Source organism: Eulemur rufifrons, chromosome 7 (genome assembly GCF_041146395.1).
Source record: "Eulemur rufifrons isolate Redbay chromosome 7, OSU_ERuf_1, whole genome shotgun sequence".
Classification (NCBI taxonomy): Eukaryota; Metazoa; Chordata; class Mammalia; order Primates; family Lemuridae; genus Eulemur; species Eulemur rufifrons.
Genome location: NC_090989.1, coordinates 3,185,293 through 3,210,040, shown reverse-complemented (window position 1 = coordinate 3,210,040; position 24,748 = coordinate 3,185,293). Strand labels below are relative to the sequence as shown.

Below are 24,748 nucleotides of genomic sequence, written 5' to 3'. Positions count from 1 at the left end.
GACTTTATATTCTTTTAAATTCTGTTATGTGTTTATGTACTTTTTTGCAATTTTTTTTTTTTTTTCCCTGAGACAGAATCTTGCTCTGTTGCCCCTGGCTAAAGTGCAGTGGCATCATCATAGCTCATTGCAACCTCAAACTCCTGGGCTCAAGTGACCCTCCTGCCTCAGCCTCCTGAGTAGCTGGCACTATAGGTGCATACCACCACACCTGGCTAAGTTTGTTTATTTTTATTTTTTGGTAAAGACAGGGTCTTGCTCTTGCTCCAGCTGGTCTGGAACTACTAAACTCAAGTGATCCTCCCACCTCAGTCTCCTAGAGTGCTAGGATTACAGGCGTGAGCCACTGTGCCCAGCCTCCAATTTTTTTTATTGTGGTTAAATACACATAACAAAATGTGTGTTCTGTCTTAACCATTTTTCAGTGTACAGCAGAGTGGTATTAAGCTCATTCATGTTGTGCAACCATCACCACCATCCATCTCCAGAACTCTTTTCATCCTGTAAAACTGAAACCCCAACCCATTAAATACCAACTCCCCATTCACCCTCCTCCCAGCCCTGGCAACCTCTGTTCTGCTTCCTGTCTCTATGAATTTGACTACTGTAGGGACCTCGTGCAAGTGGAATTATACAGTATTTGTCATTTTGTAACTGTCTTAGTTCACTTACCATAATGTCCTCATGGTGATTGTGTCAGAATTTCCTTCCTTTTTAAGGCTGAGTAATATTCCATTGAATGTCTATACCACATTTTGCTTATCTTCCTGTCAATGTACATTTGAGTTTCTTCCACCCTTTGGATATTGTGAATAATGCTGCTATGAGTATAAGTGTACAAACATTTCTTCAAGACCCTGCTCCCAGTCCTTTTGGGTGCAGACCCAGAAGTAGAATTGCTGGGTCATATGGGAATTCTATTTTTAACGGTTTGAGGAAGCACCATCCTGTTTTCTACACCAGCTGCACCATTTTACTCCCACCAGCCTGCACAGAGGTTCCAGTTTCTCCACATCCTCACCAACACTTTTTTTTTAATAATAGCCACCTTAATGGATGTGAAGTAGTATCTCATGATAGTTTTGATTTGCATTTTCCTAGTGATTCGTTATGTTAAGCATCTTTTCACATGTTCATTGGCCATTTGTATGTCTTTGGAGAAATGTCTATTCAAGTCCTTTGCCCATTTTTGAATTGGGTTGTTTACATGTATACATTTTTACATAGTAACTATGAAGCTAGTTTGTTATATTTTTAGTTGGCTTTTTTTTTACACATATTTGCATAATCTGCCATTTCTTATTTTAAAAATTTAAAATCTCACACACTTGTGTGATTCTGGTTTTTTGTATTGTTCTATGGCCATGCCTGGTATTTCAGAGCCTTTAGAGCATTTAGATTTTGATACCGTGTTTTGCCATCTTAGAGCTGGCACTTTAAGATGCCTCTGACCCACTGAGCTCTGTGGGAACGGGGCCCTTGCCTCAGAGGGTTAGTGTTCTTATTTTTCATAAGACATATTCATCCTTAATGACAAGTACATTATGAAAGGTTTGAGTGTCAGTTTTTAATGATGCCAATGATAGTCTTTGATATGAATTTAAATTTACCATCTGTAAGAGGCCATCCAGCTCAAAGTCTACTAAAACAAATTGTAAAACCATTAAAATGCCTTTGTTAATAAAATTTTGCTTTGTGAACAGATGTGGACACGTGGACCCTTGGGTCAGAAATCCTTTTTTGTACAGATTTTGTTTTACAGGATTTAATATCTGTAAATTTTCTTTGAATATTGAACTTTAAATGGCATCTCCCCAAACCTTGTTTGAAAAATAAAGTGATTTCTTGACAAATGTTTTCCTCGGAATGACTAATTTATTGACTGTACAGCTCTCTGGGATGGGGGTGTGAAGGCCAGCGTTGAAGAGAATGGACAAGCTGGCTTGTGGTTTCTGAGCCACAATTGCCTAAACTTTTCACACACAAAATGAAAACCCACTGAACCATAGGGATATACAGGTTCACTAACTGTACCTAAAGGGGATCTCGTAGAAGCTATCTTTTTTGAATGTAGAATTTTGGCAGTTTTCTTGGATACCTTGACAGCTTTCGTAGGTGTGTTTAGTTTGGAAAGGATCATCACCTAAATGTTTTTGGGAAGATTGGTAACAAACAAAAAAGTCTAGAGATACAGCGTGTCATCTCCAGCCCCTTTCTGGAGTCTCCAGGTTACCTTTTGCCCTGTGCAGATACTAGAACTCAGGAGACCCTAGAATTTCCCGAATTTCGATGGTGGTGGCGTTGTGGTGCTCACTCGTTCACTCTGCTTTGGAGAGCAGCTGGGTGGCTGCTCTGCAGGAGGCAATCCTTGGAGGGGGACAGGCTGCTTGGACTCATCACACAGGCAGTGCATGGACAGTGTCACCAAATGAGCACATTTTAGATGGATTAAAGTATAGTTAGATTTTTAAAAAAAATATAGCATCTCTTTCGAAAGCTATAATTTAGGCCAGGGGTTGGCAAACCACAGGTCTATGGGCCAAATCCACTGTGGCCTGTTTTTGTATGGTGCTAGGGCTAAGAATGGTATATACATTTTTATTTTTTAAAAGAGCTGTAAAGCAAGAGTAAGAAGAATATGTAATAAGACTATGTGGCCCCAAAACCTAAGATGTTTACTATCTGGCCCTTTACAGAAAAATTTGCTGGTCAACCCCCATCTGGAACCCCCAGTTCTTTTTTTTTTTTTTTTTTTTTAAGACAGACTCTCACTGTTTTGCCTGGGGCTAGAGTGCCGTGGCGTCAGCCTAGCTCACAGCAACCTCAAACTCCTGGGCTCAAGCGATCCTCCTGCCTCAGCCTCCCGAGTAGCTGGGACCACAGGTATACACCACCATGCCTGGCTAATTTTTTCTATATATTTTTAGTTGTCCAGCTAATTTCTTTTCTACTTTTAGTAGAGATGGGGGTCTCACTCTTGCTCAGGCTGGTCTCGAACTCCTGAGCTCAAACAATCCTCCAGCCTCAGCCTCCCAGAGTGCTAGGATTAAAGGCGTGAGCCACCGCGCCTGGCCCCCAGTTCTTAATTGAAACAAATCAAAGTTGATCTGGATCTAAATGGAATGAAGTAGCATAACAGTTGGGGAAATATGAACAACAGATGGATACTAGGTAAGATACTTTTCCTCAATCACACCTTGCTGTGATTGGTGTCCTGTGTTGTCTATGTAAAAATAATCCCTGAAGAGATGGCTCTTAAATCATCAGCAGAATTGTAAAGGAATACTTATGAATAAATGCTAAAAGCTTAAACCTAGAAGTCTGCTTTAGTGCCTGGTTCCTGCTGAGTGTTGGGAAGCCTGTTCTGTGGCGAAGGGTCACGTTCTTCCGTGTGGCTCCTGGACCTCACCCCGAGCAGGCACGCTGAGCTCCCCCTGCCCCTGGGAAGCAGGGTGGCTCCTGGGTCAGGGCTGGCTCCGGAGGGGCTGGTCAGTGCCTGGGGGCTGGGGGCTGGGGGCTGGGGGCGCTGGGGGCGCTGGGTGAGGGCCGGGGGTGCTGGGTGAGGGCCTCTCTGGCTTCTCAGGGCTTCTTTCTTTGTAGAATCCCCCTCCCCCCTTATTTTTTGTTCGATGTCTCTTTTAGAGTTTCTTCTGTGAAAGGAATGAAAAAAAAAAAAGGAGCCTGAATAATCCCCAACTCTTTTTCTCAGTGCTTTTGTGATAGTTTCTCATGGACCTTTTCACTGGTCAGGATAATGTTTAGTTAGCTTGCCTGAGGATGTCCTTTACTTATTTAAACGTATGTTTCTGCTTCAGTTTTGATGTTAGTCCACTGTATCGTAAGAATATCGTCAGTATCTATTTTAGACTTTAAAAGTCTCTCCAATTTTATGTATTTTTCCTTATTTAAGAAAATTATTCTATGTGAATTTTGTTCCAAGTAGAGAATTCAGTTGTTGGATTTGTTTTTATGGAATAGAATACATATTACGGGATCTTCCCAGTACCTCTCCCTTCAAAACTTAAAATGTAGCTCTAATGTAATTTTCTCATATAATATTAAATAATATTGAAAGTGACAATTATAGTACAAACAAAACATTTTAATATTTTCTCTTTTTAACTCTATTCCTGATAGAGTATCATTAAAATTATCTGAATTCTTAACTAGTCCAAATAATCGGATGCTCAAAAATATTTACAGTGTGTAAGATGCTTCGCTAAGTTTGATATGGTCCCCACTAAAAGAAGGCATCACAGTACTGTGTTAGTGAACACGGATAGTATGAAATGTGTATGTGTATGTATTGTGTTATACAAGTTATATGGCATCCATTGGGAATGAAACATGACAGCTAAGTGAACCCCACCGATAATAAAGTTTAACCTTTAAATGCCCTGAAATTCATTTTAAGGGTTTGAAAAGTGTTTCTGAAATGATCCCACATGTGTTTGCCTTCCCCAAGTGTTATGTACTCACAGTTAGCGCTGAGAATAAGATGAATAAGTCATAGTCTCTGTTGCCAAAGAGTGCTAATTCAAATCTTGAAGTTTAATGAACGTAACTTTATATTTAATGATACAAGGATTGTTCTAGAAACCAGTTGAAATATAGGTGTTAAGTGTTGATTTTAGGTAGCATGAGGATAACCACTGATGACTGAAGACAGGCTGTGTAACTCCCAAAGCACCAGCGGGGAAAGTGGAATAAAGAAAAACTGTACCATTTCAGCAAAAGGGAGTTAAGGAGAATGAAAAAAACAAGGACATTTGCATGGTATATTAGCAACAACAGCAAATTGCATGAATGAGCCCAAATCTATTTTAAAAACAAACAAACAAAAAAACCCCAAAACTAAAATGGCATGAATAAGTCCATAAATATCAGGAACCACAGTTAATGTGAAAGGATTAAATCTTCCGGGTGATAAAACTTCAAATTTAGTAGAAAAATGACATCTAGCTAAATGCTCTACATAAGTGATATGTGTAAAACTAACCCAAGTTGGTGTAAAACAAAGGGATGGAAAACTATTAAAAGCTACCAGTCCTTACAGAAGCAGGTTTAAAATGTCAGACAAGCTAAATGCAAAGTGAAAGTATTAAATAGAGAGATATTAACATATTACTCAGCGGCATAGTTAATAACTGTGTACCTAAAAATAAAACTTATAAGGTTGACGGAAATAGGAGGAATTAACAGTTACAAACACAGAGGGAGAGACTTTAACATGACTCTCAGTAATCCATAAACCAAGTATGTCAGAAAGAAGTCAGGATAGAGGCCAGGAGTTCTCAACCTGGCACTGGTGACGTTTGGGCCGGATCATTCTTTGCTGGGGAGCTGCCCTGTGCACTGTCAGATATTTAGTCGCATCGCTGGCCTCTGCTCATTAGATGCCGATGGTTACCCCCTCCCTCACTGTGATAGCCAGAAATGTTTCCAGACATCACCAAATTCCCCCTGGGGGCCAAAATTGTCTCTAGGTGAGAACCACTGATATATGGCTGATATGTTGGCGCTATTGGATAGGTACATAAATTTGTACGCAACAATCAAAATATAGATTCTCTTTAATCGTACAACGTTTAACAAAAACTGGCCATATGTTAGGCCACAAAGAAAAATCTCAAGTTTCAAAAAGTAAATCCTATAGGCCAGAATCTTAGATCACAGTGATGTCACTTATTTGGAACCTAAGGATAGCTAAAAATATGTATCTGGACATTTTAAGTCCCCCTTTTGTATATCATTTGGGCTAAAGAGGAGATCAAATTGCTGTGAGCTAGGTTGACGCCATAGCACTCTAGCCCGGGCAACAGCCAGACCCTGTCTCAAAAAAAAAAAACCAACTTTCAGACTGTGTGTGTCTGAATGACAGTAGGAGAGCGCCGCTTCGTAACCCATGGATGAGGAAGGAAGTGTATACATAGCCTTAAGTGTGTTTGTTAGAGAACAAGAAAAATAAATGAATTCAGCTTTCAACTTAAGCTAAAAAAATAAATCCAAAGAAGATAGAGGCAAATCTCAGCCAGGCGTGGTGGCTCACACCTATAATCCTGGCCTCTGGGAGGCCAAGGAGGGGGAGGATCGCTTGAGGTCAGGAGTTCCAGACAAGCCTCAGCAAGAGTGAGACCCTGTCTCTGTAAAAATAGAAACAAAAAACTAGCCAGTCATCGTGGCCTGTCCCTGTAGTCTGAGGCAGGAGGCTGAGGCAGGAGGATCACTTGAGCCCAGCAATTTGAGGTTGCAGTGAGCTAGGCTGATGCCACGACACTCTAGCCCGGGCAACACAGTGAGAGTCTGTCTCAAAAAAAAAAGGAAAGAAAATAGAGGCAAATCTGGTTTGCTCTTAACAAATCTGATTCAGAAGAAATGAGAATATGATATTTTTAAAAAGGTTGTAAATACAGATATGAAGATTTGTATGCTGTGTACAACCTGATGGCAACCAACTGGAGGAGCGGTGGGTGTTTTATGTGAAGAGGAGACAAATGGCAGAATTGATCTTTGGGGTGGAAATCCTGTGCAGACCAGAAACTTTGGATGAAATGGAGAAGGTAGTCAAAGATTTATCTTTAAAAAGGCACTAGGCACAGATGAATCAGTTAGATCAAAGTCTTGTGGGACAGGTAAGTCCTGTGTGGTACAAATTATAGCAAACATTTCCTAAACAGAAAATCGAGCGCCTATTGTGTACCAGTTACTGTGGCCATGGCTGAGAATACAGTGGTGAACAGAATCAGATAGAGTTCCTGCCTACCAGGAAGTTAATCGAAGACTCACCTACATAAATGACGGGGTGGGGTTGGGAGGGAAGAGGAGAAGGCGAGGGCCCCAGACTAACTGGCTACGTTAAGAATTACGATCTTTATCTGGCAGCCAATAGAACTCCCCCAAAGGGTTTTAGGTATATCATGACCAGATTGAGGTTTCCAGAAGCTCTCTTTAAAGATCTGGAAACACGCCAGGGAACTGGTCAGTCTACATAATAGAGTACAGGGTAGTGTTAAACAGGAGTGAAAGGGCTCTCGACCCTGCTGGGAAGCATCTTTAACACATGGGAAGTGAAAAAAGACTCAGAACTGTGTGTAGCATATGGCCTTTTATCTAGGAAAGGCTGATGAATATTGGCTTATGAGTTTAAAAAAAAAAAAAAAAGCTAACCCCAGCATGGGGTTCTCTGTGGATGAGGGAGAGGGCAGGGTTATAAGTTGGATTTCTCACTATATCTTCTGTAGTTTGTTTATTTTATTTATTTATTTTTTCAACAGGGTTTTGCTGTTGGAGCTCTACCAGGCTAGAGTACAGTGGCATGATCATAGCTCATTGCAACCTCAAACTCCTGTGCTCAAGCGACCCCCCTGCCTCAGTCTCCCAAGTAGCTGGGATTACAGGTGCATGCCACTACGCGTGGATAATTTTTTTGTAAAGAGATGGGGTCTCGATATGTTGCCCAGACTGGTCTCAAACTCCTGGCCTCAAGTGATCCTCCTGCCTCGGCCTCCCAAAGTGCTGGGATTATAGGCATGAGCCACTACACCCAGCCTGTAGTTTTGATCATGCAACTGTAAGGGTGGAAAAATATGCTTTCCTTCTCCTCATCGTGGGTTCATTGACTGGGAACCCTATGACAAAAAACAGATTAACAAGAGAAAGGCACACAAATTTATTTAATACAGATTTTAGATGACGTGGGAACCTTTATAAGCAAATGACCCGAGGAAGTGGTTAAGCCTGAGTGTTTTGTGCTAGGTTTGATGAACAGTGAAAAGTCAGAGGAAGTATGATTGGACAAAGGGAATGTGAGCTACATGTAATGAACTGGGGGAAATTTAGCAAGGCCTGTTCAGATTTCTCTCTGCGTCCTTTCTTCTTTGGAGGTAAGCATGTTGCCTTCCCCCAGATGTAGGCAGGGCACCTCTCACATGAGAGTCTTATGACCTGCTTCAGGGGACAAGGATCGGGAAATGTCAGCAAGACCTTCCTGCACATGCTGTTTCTTTCAGAGTAAAATATTCAGTATGCCAAGGTGCCATATTTGGGGATAGTATCATATGTCCTGAACTTTGTCAAAACTATATGAATGTTTTTGTATAGTTTTAAAATAAAACTAAATCAAAATAGAGGGGGAGGAAGTAGTCTCCAAAAACTGTGAAAGCAAAATGAGTCAAAAGAACCTAACAAGGAATTGAGTTGGTGGCTTAACTATACAGGGAAGAATTATTTCAAGTGACTTCAAAAGAAATTGTATTGTACACCTTAGCAGGGTAAATCCTAAAGACAAAATATCTACAAAGAAACCCTAGGCAGTTTTTAGCACGTACATTATTAGCAATAATATTCATATTGTTATTGTGAAATATATATATATCATATGATAAATAAGTCATCTTTTTTACTATTGTTAGGAAACAAGACTTCTAGGGTAAGAGAAAAGATATACACTTAATTTTAGCCAAAGACTGAGAAGTAAATATGAAAGCAACCTTGTAATCCCAAGTTTGAATTGGAGATACCAGTGTTAACTTTTTTCTTTTGAGACAGGGTCTCACTCTGTTGCCCTGGCTGGAGTGCAGTGGCATCATCACAGCTCACTGCAGCCTTGAACTCCTTTGGCTCAAGCGATCCTCCTGCCTCAGCCTCCCAAGTAGTTGGGACTACAGGTGCATGCCATCACACCCAGCTAATTTTTTCTATTTTTGGTAGAGATGAGATCTTGCTCTTGCTCAGGCTGGTCTCGAACTCCTGAGTTCAAGTGATCCTCTTGCCTCTGCCTCCGAAGTAACTGGAACTGCAGGCATGTACCACCACACCCAGCTAATCTTTTTATTTTTTGTAGAGACAGCATCTCGCTATGTTGCCCTGCTGGTCTTAAACTTCTGGGCTCAAGCAGTTCTCCTGCCTTGGCCTCCCAAAGTGCTAGGATTACAGGTGTGAGCCACTGTGCCTAGCCAGTGTTAACTTATTTTTAAAAAATTTTTATGAGAAAATATTTCCTATCTCCATTCACTGAAAAGGCCTAGAAACAATGACCAACCGGTAGCAGTGAGCACACATGGCACCTAGAGTGTGGTCTCTAAATATCCCCACTGCGAGGAATCAGAGCCCCTTGGACAGAGGGCAGAGTCCAGCTTTAGCACAGAAAATGAACAAAATGAGCCTGGAATATCTTGTTTTACCTGAAAGCAAGAAAGCTATCAAGAATTACTGGGGTTGCGTTAAAGCCTGTGGGAGCTAACAGAAGGGGCTTGCATTGGCCAAAGATGGGATAATTTGGAGCATCATAAAATATGCATATATGTAAAAAACCTCATTTTAAAAATGTAACCATGAGATTTTAATGTGCTGAAAATAGCCTTACTGGGCACTATTGGGAGAACACTAGAGAACCAGCACATTATTCTGAAAACTGACAGCCAAAGGGAGAGAAGCAGGTGTTTAAAATCCCATCATGGGGGCGACAGTGTAGGGAATGGCTTTGGGGGTGTGGGTGGGCAGAGTGGTGTAAGAGCAAGGTCCAGGGGCCGTTGCTGGGGACTCAGCATGGAGACATGATGGGGGCGCTTCGCCCATTCTTCAGTGAGGCAATCGAGTGTTTCTGAAAACTTGGTGGTTAAGGCTAGATGACTCTTCTCCAGAGTGAAATTCTGGAAAATAATCTTCATGATTGCAGTCAGGGTCTTTGTTACCCAGCATTTTAACCCTTATATACTCATGTTGGTGTCAAGAGTCCTTCATATGCATGTATGTTACAAAGCATATGTGCTTGCTACCTCATATATTTATCATGTGTGTTGATGGGGCATGGAGGAAGAGTGTTCCTTTCCTTGTCAGTAATTAGTGTTACCGTATTTTAGAGATGCTTGACCTCCAGACCTTCACTGTTATTGGGAGATGCTGATTCAACAAATAGGCCATCATTTTTTAGAGTCTCAGTGTTTACAGAGCAGGAATAACCATGTGCAGCATTGAACGATATATCCTCATCATGATTGAAAGTCATTCATGAGGGTGTTTCTTTGTTTTGTTTTGTGTGTGGGGGTGTGTGCGTGTGTGTGTTTTTAGAGGTGGAGTCTCATTGTTGCCTAGGGCCTAGGCTGGAGTGCAGGCTGCGATCAGAGCTCAGTGCGGTCTCAGACTCCGGGGCTCGAGCCAGCCTCTCACTCAGCCTCCTGAGTAGCTGGGACTGCAGGAGCATACTGCCACGCCCGGCTAATTTTTAAAATTTTTTGTAGAGATGGGGTCTCCTTATGTTGCCTAGGCTGGTCTTGAATTCCTGGCCTCAAGCGATCCTCCCGCCTTGGCCCATTCATGTGTTCAGTGATGGACCCCTCCATCAGCTCACTTAAGTCGTGCCTCATGTTTTGAATGACACCGTAATTCAGAGATTGAATTGAGGTAATTAACTTTTGTCAACTCCAGAGTTGTGCAGATTCTTAACTACTGCCCTAATTTCTTTGTGAGTTCTATGTTATCTTAGAAGAAAATTATTTTATTCTCGGAGATAATGTCTCTGGGTAGGGCTTTAGAGCCAGACAGACTGACCTCAGACAGTTGCTTAACCTCTTGGTACATCTGTGTCTTCATCAGTGAAATGAGGACAGTGGCCTCATCCGTGTTAGCAAGCATCTGCTAGCGTGTCTGGTTACTACCCGTGTGAACCACAGGGCATAAAACCTTTACCGTGTGCACACATCCTGTGGGCCAGGGATTTGGAAAGGGTGCAGGGGACGTGGCCCATCTCTTCTCCAGGACGTTTGGGTCCTCAGCTGGGAAGACTCAGAGGCCGGGGGTGGCTTGATGGCTGACGGATGGAGTCTTTGGGGAAGCTTTTCCTCAAATCTGGAAGTTGGTGGCTGTTAGCTGGGACATAAGCTGGGGAGGTTGACCAGAGCACCTGCGTGTGGACTCTTCATGTGACCTGGCCTTCCTCGTGGCATGGCGGGGGTAGGGAGGCGGTCTTCACCGCACTGGGGGGCTTCCTCAGCATGGGGGGGACACCATACCTGGCTAATTTTTTTTTTTTTTTTTTTTAGAGACAGGGTCTCACTATGTTGCCCAGGTTGGTCTCAAACTCCTGGCCTCAAGTGATCCTCCTGCCTAGGCCCCCAAAGTGCTGCTAGGATTATAGGCTGGTGCCACTGTGCTCAGGCTGGTATTTCTTTTCTTTTGTTTTTTTTTTAGCTTAAAATAATTTATTTTTAATTATTATGGATACATCATAGTTGTATACCTTTATAGGGTACGTGTGATGTTTTGATACAAGCCTACAATGTGAATTAATCAAATCAGGGTAATTGGGGTATCCATCACCTCAGGCGTTTGTCATTTTCTTGTGTTAGAAACATTCTGAATCCATGATATTTCTTTTTTAAGGGTAATTTAAAGCTATTCATGGACCTTTTTCCATTTACATTTGAGAGCAGTTTTCTTGAGTTTCTCAAAAACAACAGTATTTTTATTGGGATGGCATCTGCATGACTTTAGATAAATGACGTCTATGGAAAAAAACCAGTATCATTTCCATAAAGCTTTAGAACCAGAAGGTCTGGCAGAGTTGCGAGGGACAAGGTCAGTTTGCACAAACAGTGACGTTTCCTCTACCAGCAGCCCACCAGAAAGGATAATTGCCATGAGATAGTCGTGACGGTAGCAGGAGAAACCACACAGCGGGAATCACTCCAACCAGGAACAATCTAACCGAGGAGACGTCCACAGAGACGTGGGGCTCAGCGCTGGGCAGAGGCGAGGGTCTGAAAAACAAAGCCCGGCGCTCTTGGGCGGGACGGCCTGTGAAGATGGCTCTTCTCCCCAGATAAGTCCGGAAATACATTGTAAAAGTTGTTTCTGGACAGCAGGGACTTTGTGATGTTTGGTGCTCTATTCCCAACACTTAGAGCAGAGCCCGGCACAGAGAAAACCTTCAGTGGATATTCGTGGAATGAAAGAACGGCTCAGTCAGAGACTTGTAAAATTGCGTGCGCTGCCGTTTCACTTGACGCGTCCTGAGCGCTCTTGTCCGCGCTGCCTCGCGCCAAAGACCCTGTGATGGACGATCGCAAGTGACCTCCCTGTTCCCCTATTGAAGGACATGTAGGTTTGATTCCAGTTTTTATTATTGTGGGTAAAAAACGTCTTTAGCATCTAGCTTTCTGGCCATGAGTTTTGAATGCCCTTTGAAATGAGGCTTTTGCGCACAGAAACAATTACTCGAGGTTACTTTAAAATCAACATTTATTAATGCTACAAAGTTAAAGACCTGGTTTTTCTCTTCTCTTTCATGTAGAATTTATGAATTTATTATTCTTTTTATAAATTCAGTAAGTTTTAACTTTCACCTTTAAGATAACCTTTGAACAACTAAGTTGATGAGACCAAATATACCATTTTTAGTGATCGGTTCCATTTACAACATAAACTCCCTTACACATAATTTAAAATTGTACATACGGTGAACACCACGTGCTCAGACTTTGCTCTCGGATGCAGGGTCAGGACCTGGTTCTGCTCACTGCAGAGTGCCCAGTGCCAAGAAGAGTGCCTGGCGTCCACGCACTGATTAAACGAGGGCACCTTCACAGTCTTAGTAAATTTCTCTCTTTTACCTTTTAAGTAAAAAAGAAATCAGTAACTCAGTTACACATTTTATTTTATTTTATTTATTTTTTTATTTTATTATTTTATTTTATTTCTTTTTATTTATTTATTTATTTATTTTATTTTTATTTATTTATTTTTTTTGAGACAGAGTCTCGCTTTGTTGCCCGGGCTAGAGTGAGTGCCGTGGCGTCAGCCTAGCTCACAGCAACCTCAAACTCCTGAGCTCAAGTGATCCTCCTGCCTCAGCCTCCCGAGTAGCTGGGACTACAGGCATGTGCCACCGTGCCCGGCTAATTTTTTTTCTATATATATATTTTTAGTTGGCCAGATAATTCTCTTTCTATTTTTAGTAGAGACGGAGGGGTCTCGCTCTTGCTCAGGCTGGTCTCGAACTCCTAACCTTGAGCGATCCACCCACCTCGGCCTCCCAGAGTGCTAGGATTACAGGCGTGAGCCACCGCGCCCGGCCCTGTTACACATTTTAAATTAGAATCAAGGCTAGAATCTAAGATTAACTTGCCAAATTTTCTTAACTACTACAAATGCCTTTAATGCCAAGTACATAGATTATTCTGGAGCTAAACACAAAATGTTAAAATTTACATGGTCAGTGGGGGTTAAAGGCACCACTAAGGCGATAAGTACGTCATCTCAGGCAAGTAGGGGTCCCCCCTGGGCTCCGTGGGCAGGAGATTTGTGGCTGGGATGAGAGGGAGTGCCCCCGGCCCTGCACGTCCCCCCAGCCTCTTGGGGCCACACCGCCAGCCCTATTCCCAGACTTAGTCCTCTGATCTGAGCAAAGGGAAGACTTCACCACCCCTCGCGATTCAACTAATCTGTTAACGTCAGGTCTTTTTGTAAAACAGCTTTCCCTATTCCACCGATGACACAGACTAGAATGCTTAAAAATATTAAAATGCCAGCCTGTTAGAGTCTGCCTATATTTCATGTTTTTGCCTCCTTTTAAAGTCACAACACTAAAGCTATATTATTCAGTTGATTCTGAGACAAGTGTAACATTTTTTTATGGCTAAAGTACATATGGTCAAAAGCGTGTACTATACCAGGTGTGACTCGCAGGACTGACTCCTACAGAGTTCCAGATTTTTACTTCATCTCTGCTGGCAAAGTGTATTACTGTTGTTTTAAATTTAATAATTGCTAGATGGAAAAGGATATATTATTTTAAAATTCTTATTCCTTCAATTACTAGTGAGTTTTAATATTTGTGTACATGAAGGTTGGAAAGTTGTGTCATCTTCATTATTAGTCTGAATAGAGCCTTTTTTTTTGAGACAGAGTCTCACTCTGTTGCCCCGGCTAGAGTGCAGTGGCATCATCATGGCTCACTGCAACCTCAAACTCCTGGGCTCAAGGGATCCTTGGCCTCCTGAGTAGCTGGGACTACAGATGCACGCCACCATGCCTGCTAATTTTTTTAAATTTTTGATAGAGATCTGGTCTTGCTCTTGCTCAGGCTGGTCTCGAACTCCTGACCTCAAGTGATCCTCCTATTTCTGCCTCCCAGAGAGCTAGGATTACAGGCATGAGCCACTGTGCTTGGCCTGGATGGAGCTCTTGAAAGGGTACCAAAGTGACAAAGAAGTTCAATGAATTATGTGTCCTTCTTTATTGGATGAAACTGTAGAAATAAACAAAAACTGTGTCTAACCTTTAAACACCGTGGTATTGTAGCAGTGGTCCCCAGCCTTTTTGGCACCAGGGACTGGTTTCATGGAAGATAATTTTTCCATGGACAGGAGTTAGGGGGATGGTTTTGGGATGAATCAAGGGCACTTCATTTATTGGGCAGTCAAACCTCTCTGCTAATGATAATCTGTATTTGCAGCCGATTCCCAGCTCCCATCACCGCCTCAGCTCCACCGCAGATCATCAGGCATTAGGTTCTCGTAAGGAGCGAGCGACCCAGATCCCTCGCACATGCAGTTTACAGTGTGGCCCATGCTCCTATGAGAATCTCAGGCTGCTGCTGATGTGACAGGCAGAGCTCAGGCGCTGATGCCAGCGATGGGGAGCGGCTGTAAACACAGATGAAGCTTTGCTGCCCATCCGCCTCTCGCCTCCTGCTGTGTGTTAGTCATAAAGAGTTGCCTTTTTTCCTTTTAATTCCTTGCGTGGTGTTTTGTTGTAGGGAGAGCACATATTTTTAGGGCTTTTGATGCAAATTTCAAGTTTTTCTTTTAGAGTGGTTATACCTATATATCAGATAATAGAAGTTTTAACCAGTTTTGGTAGAGAGGAGGACTGCAAATCTATAAGTTTTGAAATGAAATTCTGATTTTTTTGCAATATTTATTATGAACATTGTGAAACAAAAAAGTTGAAAACGTAGAATCATAATCACCTGCCACCTAACTAAGCTCAATAGTTGTTGACTATTGGCCCCAATTTGTTTAGTTCTGTGTGTATCTTTGTTGATCCATTTGAAACTAAGTTGTGGATATCACGATCGTATACCTAAAGCAATTTAGCATATACTCCTCAAAATGCAGATATTCATGCTATGAACATATAGCATTATCGTACCATCAAAATCACATGTTCTCAAATGTTATGTAATATTTTATCTTCTCATCTCCCCAAATGTCCTTAAGTTGTCTTTTACAACATTTGTTTTTGAAACCAGGATCACATACTGCATTTGGTTGTTGTTTCTTTTTCTTTTTCTTTTGAGACAATGTCTTGCTCTGTTGCCTGGGCTAGAGTGGCATCATCACAGCTCACTGCAGCCTCAAACTTCTGGGCTCAAGCAACCCTCCTGCCTCAGCCTCCCAAGTAGCTGGGACTACAGGTGCATGCCTGGGTAATTTTTGTATTTTTTGTGGAGATGGGGTCTTGCTGTGTTGCCCAGGCTGGTCTTAAACTCCTGGGCTCAAGGAATCCTCCCGCCCAGGCCTCCCAAAGTGCTAGGATTACAGATGTGAAACCACTATGCCTGGTCACGGTGGCTGTTTCTTTAGTCTTTTTTAACCCAGAGCAGTTCCCTCACATTTATTATAATTCTTAAAATTTTAAACTTTAAATTTAAAGCATTTTATAAAAAGCTTTAAGTTTCAGAAGTATAGAGAAGTTGCAAAAATTGTACAAAGACTTCCCATATGCCTTCCCCAAATGTTAACATTTTACCAAACTTGCTGTATTGTGCTCCCTCTCTCCCTCTCTCCTTTTCTCTCTGTATGATATATATGTGTATTTAATATATACACACACATATTTTTAAACATTTGAGAAAGTAAGTTGCAGATATGGCACCTTTCCAGCTACATACTCGAGCATTTCAAAATAAGGATCTTCTCAATTAACCATAGCATGGCTGTGAAAGTCAGGAAAGCAACATTGATGCAATACTATCATATACTCTGACTGTATTCAAATTTTGCCATTTGTCTCACTAATGAGTTTTATAGCAAAGAAAAACATTTTTTAGGGTCTCAGACCCAATGCAGAATCACACATTGTTTACCTGTCATTTCTCTCCAGCCTGGAGGAGGTCCTTCAGCCTGTCTTTCATGATCCCGACATCTCTAAAGACCATTGGCCATAGTTCGTGGAATGCCCTCAGTTTGGGTCTGTGCGTGCATCCGGGAGTTAGACTCTGGGCTCGAGTTCCGGCAGCGCTGCACAGAGGCCCAGTGCCCTGTCCTCCTCAGTGCATCGTGTCAGGAGGCCCATGATGTAATTTCCACCCTTTTAACACCTTAACCAGGTGTTTTTTGCCAGGTCTCTCCACTGTAAGGTTGCTGTTTTTCCCTCTGTCATGAGCAAGCATCTTGTAGCAGGTGTCCTGAGATTGCGCGCCTTTCCCGGTTCTCACCATACTCCACGGCTGGTGCTGGCACCCATGGGTGGTTTCCACCTGAAGCAGCGATCACCGCTGGCTGCCAGGTGGTGATGTTTGCACGCAGTTGTCCTTCTCTACACATTAGAGAACTACTGGAATTTAGAGATTTTCCTTCCCCCTGTTTATTCATTTATGTATGTATATTACTAAAGAAAAGGTTACTCTGACCCTTGTTAAAGATGGTAAGGCAGACTTTATCAGGACTGTCGCGGTAGGTGGAGGGACCACTGCAGTGGGGCTTTGCAGTAGGGGGGAGAGATTGGGCTCGACTCTGAACACAAGGACAAGTGGGGATTGATAGCCAAGGAGCAGGCTTGCAGGGGGTCTGCGGGTGGAAACTTACTGAGAGGAAACACTAGGGGTTGGGAGGTTCTTGCTGAACTGGCCTAACAGAATTCTTGCTGAAGGCAGGCAAGGATGCTCAGACATCACTTGAGGGATGGCAGGGGATGAGGAGTTTGATTATATATTGATGGTGTTCAGATATCAAGGATGGGAGGTTTTGGCTAAAATGACCTGATGCAGGTTTCTTGCTAAAACAGGCAATACAAAGACGAACACGGAAGTCTCAAAGTCGACGCCTAGTTGGGAAGAAGATTCAGAGGAGCCTGACTAGAGTTAGCCTAGGATAGACTCTTTGTCAATATCAGTGTGGACTCCTGGATTCTGATTTTAGTTCCAGTTACAGCCATATTTTTGCTCAAATTGTTTCAGATTTGTCTGGTGAGAGCTCTTGCAAGATGGTTTGTCCCTCCCTTTGACATGTCTCCATAATTTTTTGAGCCCAACAAATTCTAGGCTCATCTTGTACTTTTCCTGTCCCAGCTCTGGAATTGAATCAGCCTTTTCTCTAGGGAGACTTGGTTCCGTTTATTGGAAAATTGACGTCACACCCAAAATGTAGGTGCCGAATGTTCATTACTACTGGGATATCATTACTTCTAGGCCCTCTCAGTGGACAGAGCTGGGCAATTGGGTGCGCATGTTTTCACACATGTATGTGTACATGCCTATATATATGTGATATACACATGTCTGTATCTATTTTTTTTGTTTTAAGAGATAGTATCTCTGTTGCCTAGGCTGGAGTGCAGTGGCACAATCATAGCTCACTACGACCTTGAACTCCTGGGCTCAGGTGATCCTCCTGCCTCAGCCTCCTGAGTATCTGGGACTACAGATGCGTGCCACCACACCCAGCTAATTTTTAAAATGTTTTTGTAGAGTCTTGCCATATTGCCCCTGTTGGTCTTGAATTTCTGGGCCCAGGCGATCCTCCCACCTCACCGTCCCAGTGCTGGGGTTACAGGTGTGAGCCACGCACTTGGCTGTCTGTATCTATTTCTATTTCACTCTCTATTAAAAGCCCTGAACTCACATGGAACTCACATGGGAACTCTGTTTCCATCCCAGCACCACAGGGTGCAGCCTGGCCTCTCCACTCCGTCTTTGTCACTCCCTCCTCTGTCACTGAGAACCCTGGCTCTCAGTGTGCACCGTATATTTATAGTCTTTTCAAACTAGAACAGCTTTCCCAATCTTAAAAAAAACTCCTGCGTGTTTAACCTTTAACAAAAAAAAAAAAAAAAAGCAGAACCCAAGGAGGTATATTTTTTACATCTAAGAGTCACTTGATTATTCTTTGTTGGTGTAGGTGTAGCTCTTTGTAGGTGCTCCTACCAGAGTGTTCTGTCTGTGGGACATGTTTGTGACTTACTACCTAAGTGAAGTGATAGCCCGTTGTCACTGGCAGGAATCATGATTTCAGAGTTGACTGCTCTGTGCGTGTTGGGCGAGCAATGCAGAAATGCAGTGGTGCCACCTCTGTGCTTTTCCTGTGCAGGTGAGCGCTGCATCTACTTCCCGGGCAGGGAATACACACATGGCACGTGTGCGTGCACACACGTGTGTGTGGTGTGTGCATGTTCTTACAGGAGACGCAGGGTCTCTGGGTCAGCTTTTTCCCTCCCACCCCAACTCCCTGCAGGGTGATATGATGAAAACCAGATGTTCACCCCAGGAGAGAAATCCCCAAATTATGAGACTGAACTCCTAGGGTGCCTGAACATGGACCCGTCCTGCCCATTGTCGAAGGAAGAGCAAGTGTGTGTGTGTGTGTGTGTGTGTGTGTGTGTATACGCATGAGAGCCCTTCACTCAGGATGTGAGTAGGGCAGGGGTCCCTAGCGTCACTGCTCTGGAACGTAAAGAGGTGGGAGTCTGGTCTCTCCTGAGCGATGCACTTGACCCCACCTTCCCAGGCGTGTTTGTTGGTCCATCATCCTTTCACCAAGTTTGCTCAGAAAGCCTGGATGGTGAGACTAGAACATATTCATGGAGAAATGTCTCGCAACAAAGTGGCTGACTGCACTGTGGCTCTGGCTGCCCCAGATGCTCATGCTGGACGTCTGTTTAGCTGCAGCTGTTTGGAAGCTGGCACAACGGCGTGGGAACCAGTAAATGAGCAGAGATGTTGGCTTTCTGGCACCGCTGATTCTAGACTGACGTGACTTTTGACGTAGAACTGCCTACCATAGGGTCTGACTTAGGTTTGGTCACATCCTGGGAGATGGTCATTGGTGACCTTGACAACGCAAGCTCACTCATCACTTGGACTCTGTTTACCCAGCATGGCCAGGGAAGGGACGCAGCCACATCAGGGAGTTCAGTGTCTTTTTCTTTTCTGTGGCTATTTTTGAATGGAAGTGTTAGAAGTAGTGCTCATTTCCATCTTGATGAGGCTGAGACTTTCGGAGATTTGCACCTCCATGTGGCTGACGGCTGGAAACCTCCTCTTCTCAGGTTCCGTGTTGGCTCCCTCATTTCTGGGCACAGCTGCCCAGCTTCGGCTGCCGTCTCTGGAAGGTGGAGTTCACACCTCCCCCCTCCACGTGTACGATCAAATAAAATAGACACGTGATGGATCCTCCTGGCATGGGGGTGCTGAGGAAACAGACATTCGTTTTCCTTCCTTGTGCCCTTTGTTTCTCTTTCTCCAGTAGATTGTCCCGCAAGCCCTCTCCTGACCGTTGTCCAGCAGCTGTCTACTGGCCTCGTGCTGCGAGCCGGTGGCTGCCTTCTCTGTGGAGGTGGAGGTGACGCAGACACAGAGCCTGGCCTCCACAGTCTTACGCTCCAGGAACCACTGAAATAACAGTAAAGGTTAACACTGGCCAAAGGGGAACAAGGAGACACGGGATCAAGGCAAGCAGAGCTGTTGTAAATTATGTGTCAGCTCATTAATTAGTTTCAGGTTAAGCTTATGATTCATTCTTCTAGAAACGTTTTTATTTAGTACCTACTGCACATCAGAGACTGGGCTAGTTGTGATGCAGCGAGACAGGGCTCTTGGCCCTGGAGGAGCGCGCAGTCTCCATCAGCAACAGGAATTCTGCAGGCCGAGCAGAGGCTGCTATGTGCAGGCCCCGACGCTAGGGGGGAGCGACTCACTGGCGACTCTGGAGAGGGTGACGTGGGTGCTGCAGCGCGGTCAGAGGAGGGGTGTGTGGGCAGAGCTGCCAGACTGAGGCGGACCTGGGTGGGAGGGGGCATGGCATGTGGAGACTGTTCACACAATTCCTGGGGCAGGGAAGGGCCGGTGGGGGGTGCTGATGCCTGAGGGTGGGGGTTGGGCAGAGGCGATTTTAAGCAGGCCAGTCACATGATCAGACTTGCAGTTTAGAAAGCTTGGAGGGGCCGGGCGTGGTGGCTCTCGCCTATAATCCTAGCACTCTAGGAGGCCGAGGCTGGAGGATCACGTGAGATCAGGAGTGGGAGACCGGCCTGAGCAAGAGCAAGAGCGAGACCCTGTCTCTACTAAAAAAATGGAAAGAAATTAGCTGGACAACTAAAAATATATAGAAAAAATTAGGCAGGCATGGTGGCGCATGCCTGTAGTTCCAGCTACTCGGGAGGCTGAGGCAGTAGGATCGCTTGAGCCCAGGAGTTTGTGGTTGCTGTGAGCCTGGCTGACACCATGGCACTCTAGCCTGGGCAACAGAGCAAGACTGTCTCAAAAAAAAAAAAAAAAAAAAAAAAACAAGCTTGGCGGATGGACTGGAGGAAGGCAGGACTAGAGGCTCACACACCCGGCAGGAGGCCGTCTCGGCGATCGCGGTGTGGCTGCGGGGTGACGGTGCCATGCAGGAGCCACTGCACTGGGCAGGGCAGCAGGTGGAAGTGAAGCTGGAGGTCAGGGCTTTGGAGCAGAGCCAGGTGTGGGTCAAGGCAAGGCCATTAGGAGATGTGCAGTGACAAGTTCTCAGATATGTGGGGTCTCGGGGAGTAGAGGACAACTTCGACGATGATTCTACAGTTCGTGAAGAGTTTCTTCACATTTTCTAATTGCAGATACTCCATTTCCTGGGTGGCCATTACCCAGTGTACCAGGCTTCTGTTGAAAGTGGTTTCCAGCCTTTGCTGCTACGAGTGGCTATTGTGTCGTGTCGATAGGATCACCCCGGCACTGGCACTGGGACGGCTCAGTCACGGCCCTTTCCCCCCACCAGCCATGCTCGGCCCTCAGCCGTCCTTCACGTGGCTGGCACTCCCACCTGCTGGTCTCCCTCCACGAGGTTTCAGGGGCTCCACGTGGTTCCACTCGTGGCCCACTGGCCGCTGCTCCTCATCCCATGCTGCGACCTCCCACCCTCCAGGCCATCTGCTCTGCCTCCTGTCTCTTCCTGGGTGGCCTCACCCAGCTTAGGGCTTTACACACCGTGTTCATTTGCTAGGGCTGCTGTGACAAATTAACACACATTGGGTAGATGAAACACAGAAATTTATTCTCTCACGGTCTGGAGGGCAGAAATCTGAGACCGAGGTGTCAGCAGGGCTGTGTTCCCTCTGAAGGCTTCAGAGGAGGCTCCTTCCTGCCTCTTCGAGCTTCTGGTGGCCCCAGCGATCCTCAGCCTTCCGTGGCTTGCGGACTCATCTTCACATGGTGCCCCCTCTGTGTACCTCAAGTCTTCCTCTCCCGTCTCTTACAAGGACCAGTCACTGGGACCTGAAATCTGAGGTGGTCTCACCTCGAGAGCCTTAACATAATTCCATCTGTGAAGACCCTGTTTCTAAATAAGGTCCCACTCACAGGTGCTGGGAGTTAGGGCCTGGACATACCTTTTTGGAGGACGCAGTTCAGCCCTGCACATACCGGCCGTGCTCTGATGATGCCCAGGTTTGTGCTTCTAGCTTAGACCCCCTTGCTTGGATTTTCCACATGGGCGTCTGAGGAGCGTCTCAGATCTGTGTCCCACCTCCCTCTCCCCTCTCAGGCCACAGACTGCTCCTGCCCTGCCTGCTGCGACTCGGGACGTGCGGCTCTGCTCTCCCTGGTGCTCGGTGGGGACCCTCCAACCCACCCCTGCCCCCACCCTGCCCCAGTCCGTCTGCAGGCCCTGAGCTCCCCCCACCCGCCTGCTTTGCCAGTGCCCACAGCCTCTGCCCCAACCGTGGCCACAGCCCCCCCAGCGCTCCTGTGCCCCAAGTCACACATCAGTGCCTCTCACACAGTCAGGGCGTGAGCCCCTCACCCTTCTGCTCACACCTTCCCGTCCGCTCAGAGACCCAGCGTCCTCACTGTGGCACGGAGACTCTGTGGTCTCGTCTCGTGTCACCAGGTCACTTTCCTCCTCCACCCTACCTCCTGCTCCACTCTCCCCAGCCTCCCTGTCCCGGGTGACTCCGCCTGCGCGCATCACGTCCCTCCTTGCGGGGTCTTTCCTGTCCCCCACCTCACATCAAGATATTTACCTGTGGCCAGGCGCGGTGGCTCACGCCTGTAATCCTAGCACTCTGGGAGGCCGAGGTGGGCGGATCGTTTGAGCTCAGGAGTTCGAGACCAGCCTGAGCAAGAGCGAGACCCCATCTCTACTAAAAATAGAAAGAAATTATATGGACAGCTAAAAATATATATAGAAAAAATTAGCTGGGCATGGTGGTGCATGCCTGTAGTCCCGAGAGGCTGAGGCAGGAGGATCGCTTGAGCCCAGGAGTTTGAGGTTGCTGTGAGCTAGGCTGACGCCACGGCACTCACTCTAGCCTGGGCAACAGAGTGAGACTCTGTCTCAAAAAAAAAAAAAAAAAAAAGATATTTACCTGTGTACTTGCCAGCAGGATTGTGCCTGTGCCCCTCCCTGTGCACCCCCTGGCCCCTCACTTCCCCGTGTGCCTGTTCTGTGTGGCGTGTGCCCCAGAGCCCTCTCTCCGTCACTGCCAGGAGAGTTCCCAGCACATGACAAGCATTTGCAGAAGGCTACAAGGAATGATCTTTTGCCCCCATGGCTCCTTATAAAGTCACACTGTATAACTGCCCCCCGCCACATGCCAACTCCTCAGGCCCTGAGAGGCTCTGGTTCGTGGTGACGGCCACAGAACCAGGAGGTCTGTGTCCCTCCTGCTGAGGTCGAGTCCCAGCTTAGCCTCTGGCTAGCTCTGTGGCCTTGGCCACATGCCTCAGGTCCCCAGATGTAAAGGGGCCCCCCAGGAGTGCCTCCCTCCAGGGTGTGAGGGCACATTGAGCCAAGACGTGTCAGGGGCCCGGGTGGTGGCCAGGCTGCTGCCTGCACTCTGCTGTTAGTGGGCCGGACGCCCTGTTCCTTTTGACTGTCTCGTTGAGGACGTGCTTCTGTTCCTTTCCCACCTTGCTTGGCTTGGACTGGATTTGCTTCTGTTTAGCACAGTGTCCTACTGCAGTGGTCCCCAACCTTTTTGGCATCAGGGACCAGCTTCATGGAAGACAGTTTTTCCACAGATGGGGTGAGGGATGGTGTCTGGATAACTTAAGTGCATCACATTCATTGTGCAGTCAAACCTCTCTGTTAGTGATAATCTGTATTTGCAGCTGCTCCCCAGCACTAGCATCACCGCCTCAGCTCCCCCTCAGACCATCAGGCGTTAGATTCTCATAAGGAGCCACAACCTAGATCCCTCAGATGTGCAGTTTACGGTCGGGTTAGCGCTCCTACGAGAATCTAATGCCGCCACTGATCTGACAGGAGGCGGAGCTTATGCAGTGATGTGAGTGATGGAGAGCGGCTGTAAATACAGATGGAGCTTCACTCTCGCCTGCCACTCACCTCCTGCTGTGTGGCCAGGTTCCTAACAGGCCATGGACCAGTAACCGTCCACGGTCTGGGGATTGGGTACCACGGTCCTACTGTGTTGCTTCCCCTGGGGACCTTTGGTGCTCTTGCTTGTACTGGACAAGTGGCACGAATGCCTTTGAGCTCCACATGACCTTCTCTGCGCAGCCTAGACCCTGAGTCTCTGTGACTCACCCCAGATGCCACTGCCCTGTGCCAGCTGCAGGTGAGCCGGGCTGCCCTGCACCAGCACTGCCTTTCTGCATCCACACTGCAGGTGGTCGCTGTGTCCCTGGCCCCTTGCTGCAGCCCGTGGGTGATACTGCAAGGTTTTATGTCATTAAGCAAAGGAGCCACTGTTTACATATTTGTATTACGTGCCTGTGTTTAGAAGAGTGCTCAGCGTAGCCTCCCCGTCTGGGGTCTGTGCCCTGGCCGGTCCCTCTCTTCGGAGCTCCAGTCTCCCTGATCTCAGCATGTCATTCAGGTCTCGGCTGAAATGACAGCATCCCAGGGAGGCCTGCCTCAACCGCATGCCTGGGCAAGGGACCCACGGCCCTCTCTCACTTGGCACTGTGCTCCTGGATGCGCTGCTACCTGGTGCTTCCTCTGCGTGTTGTCACCTGCTTGCCTGCCTGCCCTGCTCCAGGACAGCAGGGGCTCACCTGTCTTGCTTGCTGCTGCACCCCAGGACCCGGCGGCATTTAGCACATGTGTTGGGTGGTGAATGCAGGTGGCTGAAAATATAACAGTGAGTCAGGGCCCGGCACAGTGAAATAAGTCATTGCTCGGTATGTGAGATGCTCCTAGGCAAGATTTGGCTTATAACATAGTGTTAAAGATGATTTTTTTCTCTCCATGTAAAAATGTGTATTTTTAAAAAGTTACATGGATACTGTGGAATAAGGGAGACCAAACACGCTCTCCGCCTCTTGACTGACGCTCTTCTCCTTTTGTCCCCAGACTCCATGTGCCGTCACTCAGGATGATCTGACTTCCCGCGCAGCCCTTGGGAACCATGATGGCCACACAGACGCTGAGCATAGACAGCTACCAGGACGGGCAGCAAGTGAGACTTGAACTTTGTTCTGCATTCTCGTTACAGTCGGCCTGGCACTGAAGCGCGGACAGTGCTGCGTGTGTTTATGATTCAGTTTCCATGAGGTTGCATGTTCAGTTTTAAGTATGGTATGCACCTACTC

At 45.9% G+C, this 24,748-nt stretch overlaps 1 protein-coding gene across 2 annotated transcripts in view; it reads left to right on the top strand.

Moving 5' to 3' along the window:
* The window catches only part of PKNOX1 (PBX/knotted 1 homeobox 1), a 62,558-nt gene that overhangs the window by 6,911 nt on the left and 30,899 nt on the right, over positions 1–24,748 (top strand). For both annotated transcript variants that reach the window (XM_069472244.1, XM_069472245.1), the window contains exon 2: positions 24,510–24,615. In XM_069472244.1, coding sequence (XP_069328345.1) covers positions 24,565–24,615 — 51 coding nt within the window. In that variant the 5' untranslated portion in view covers positions 24,510–24,564. The remainder of the gene's footprint in view (positions 1–24,509; positions 24,616–24,748) is intronic.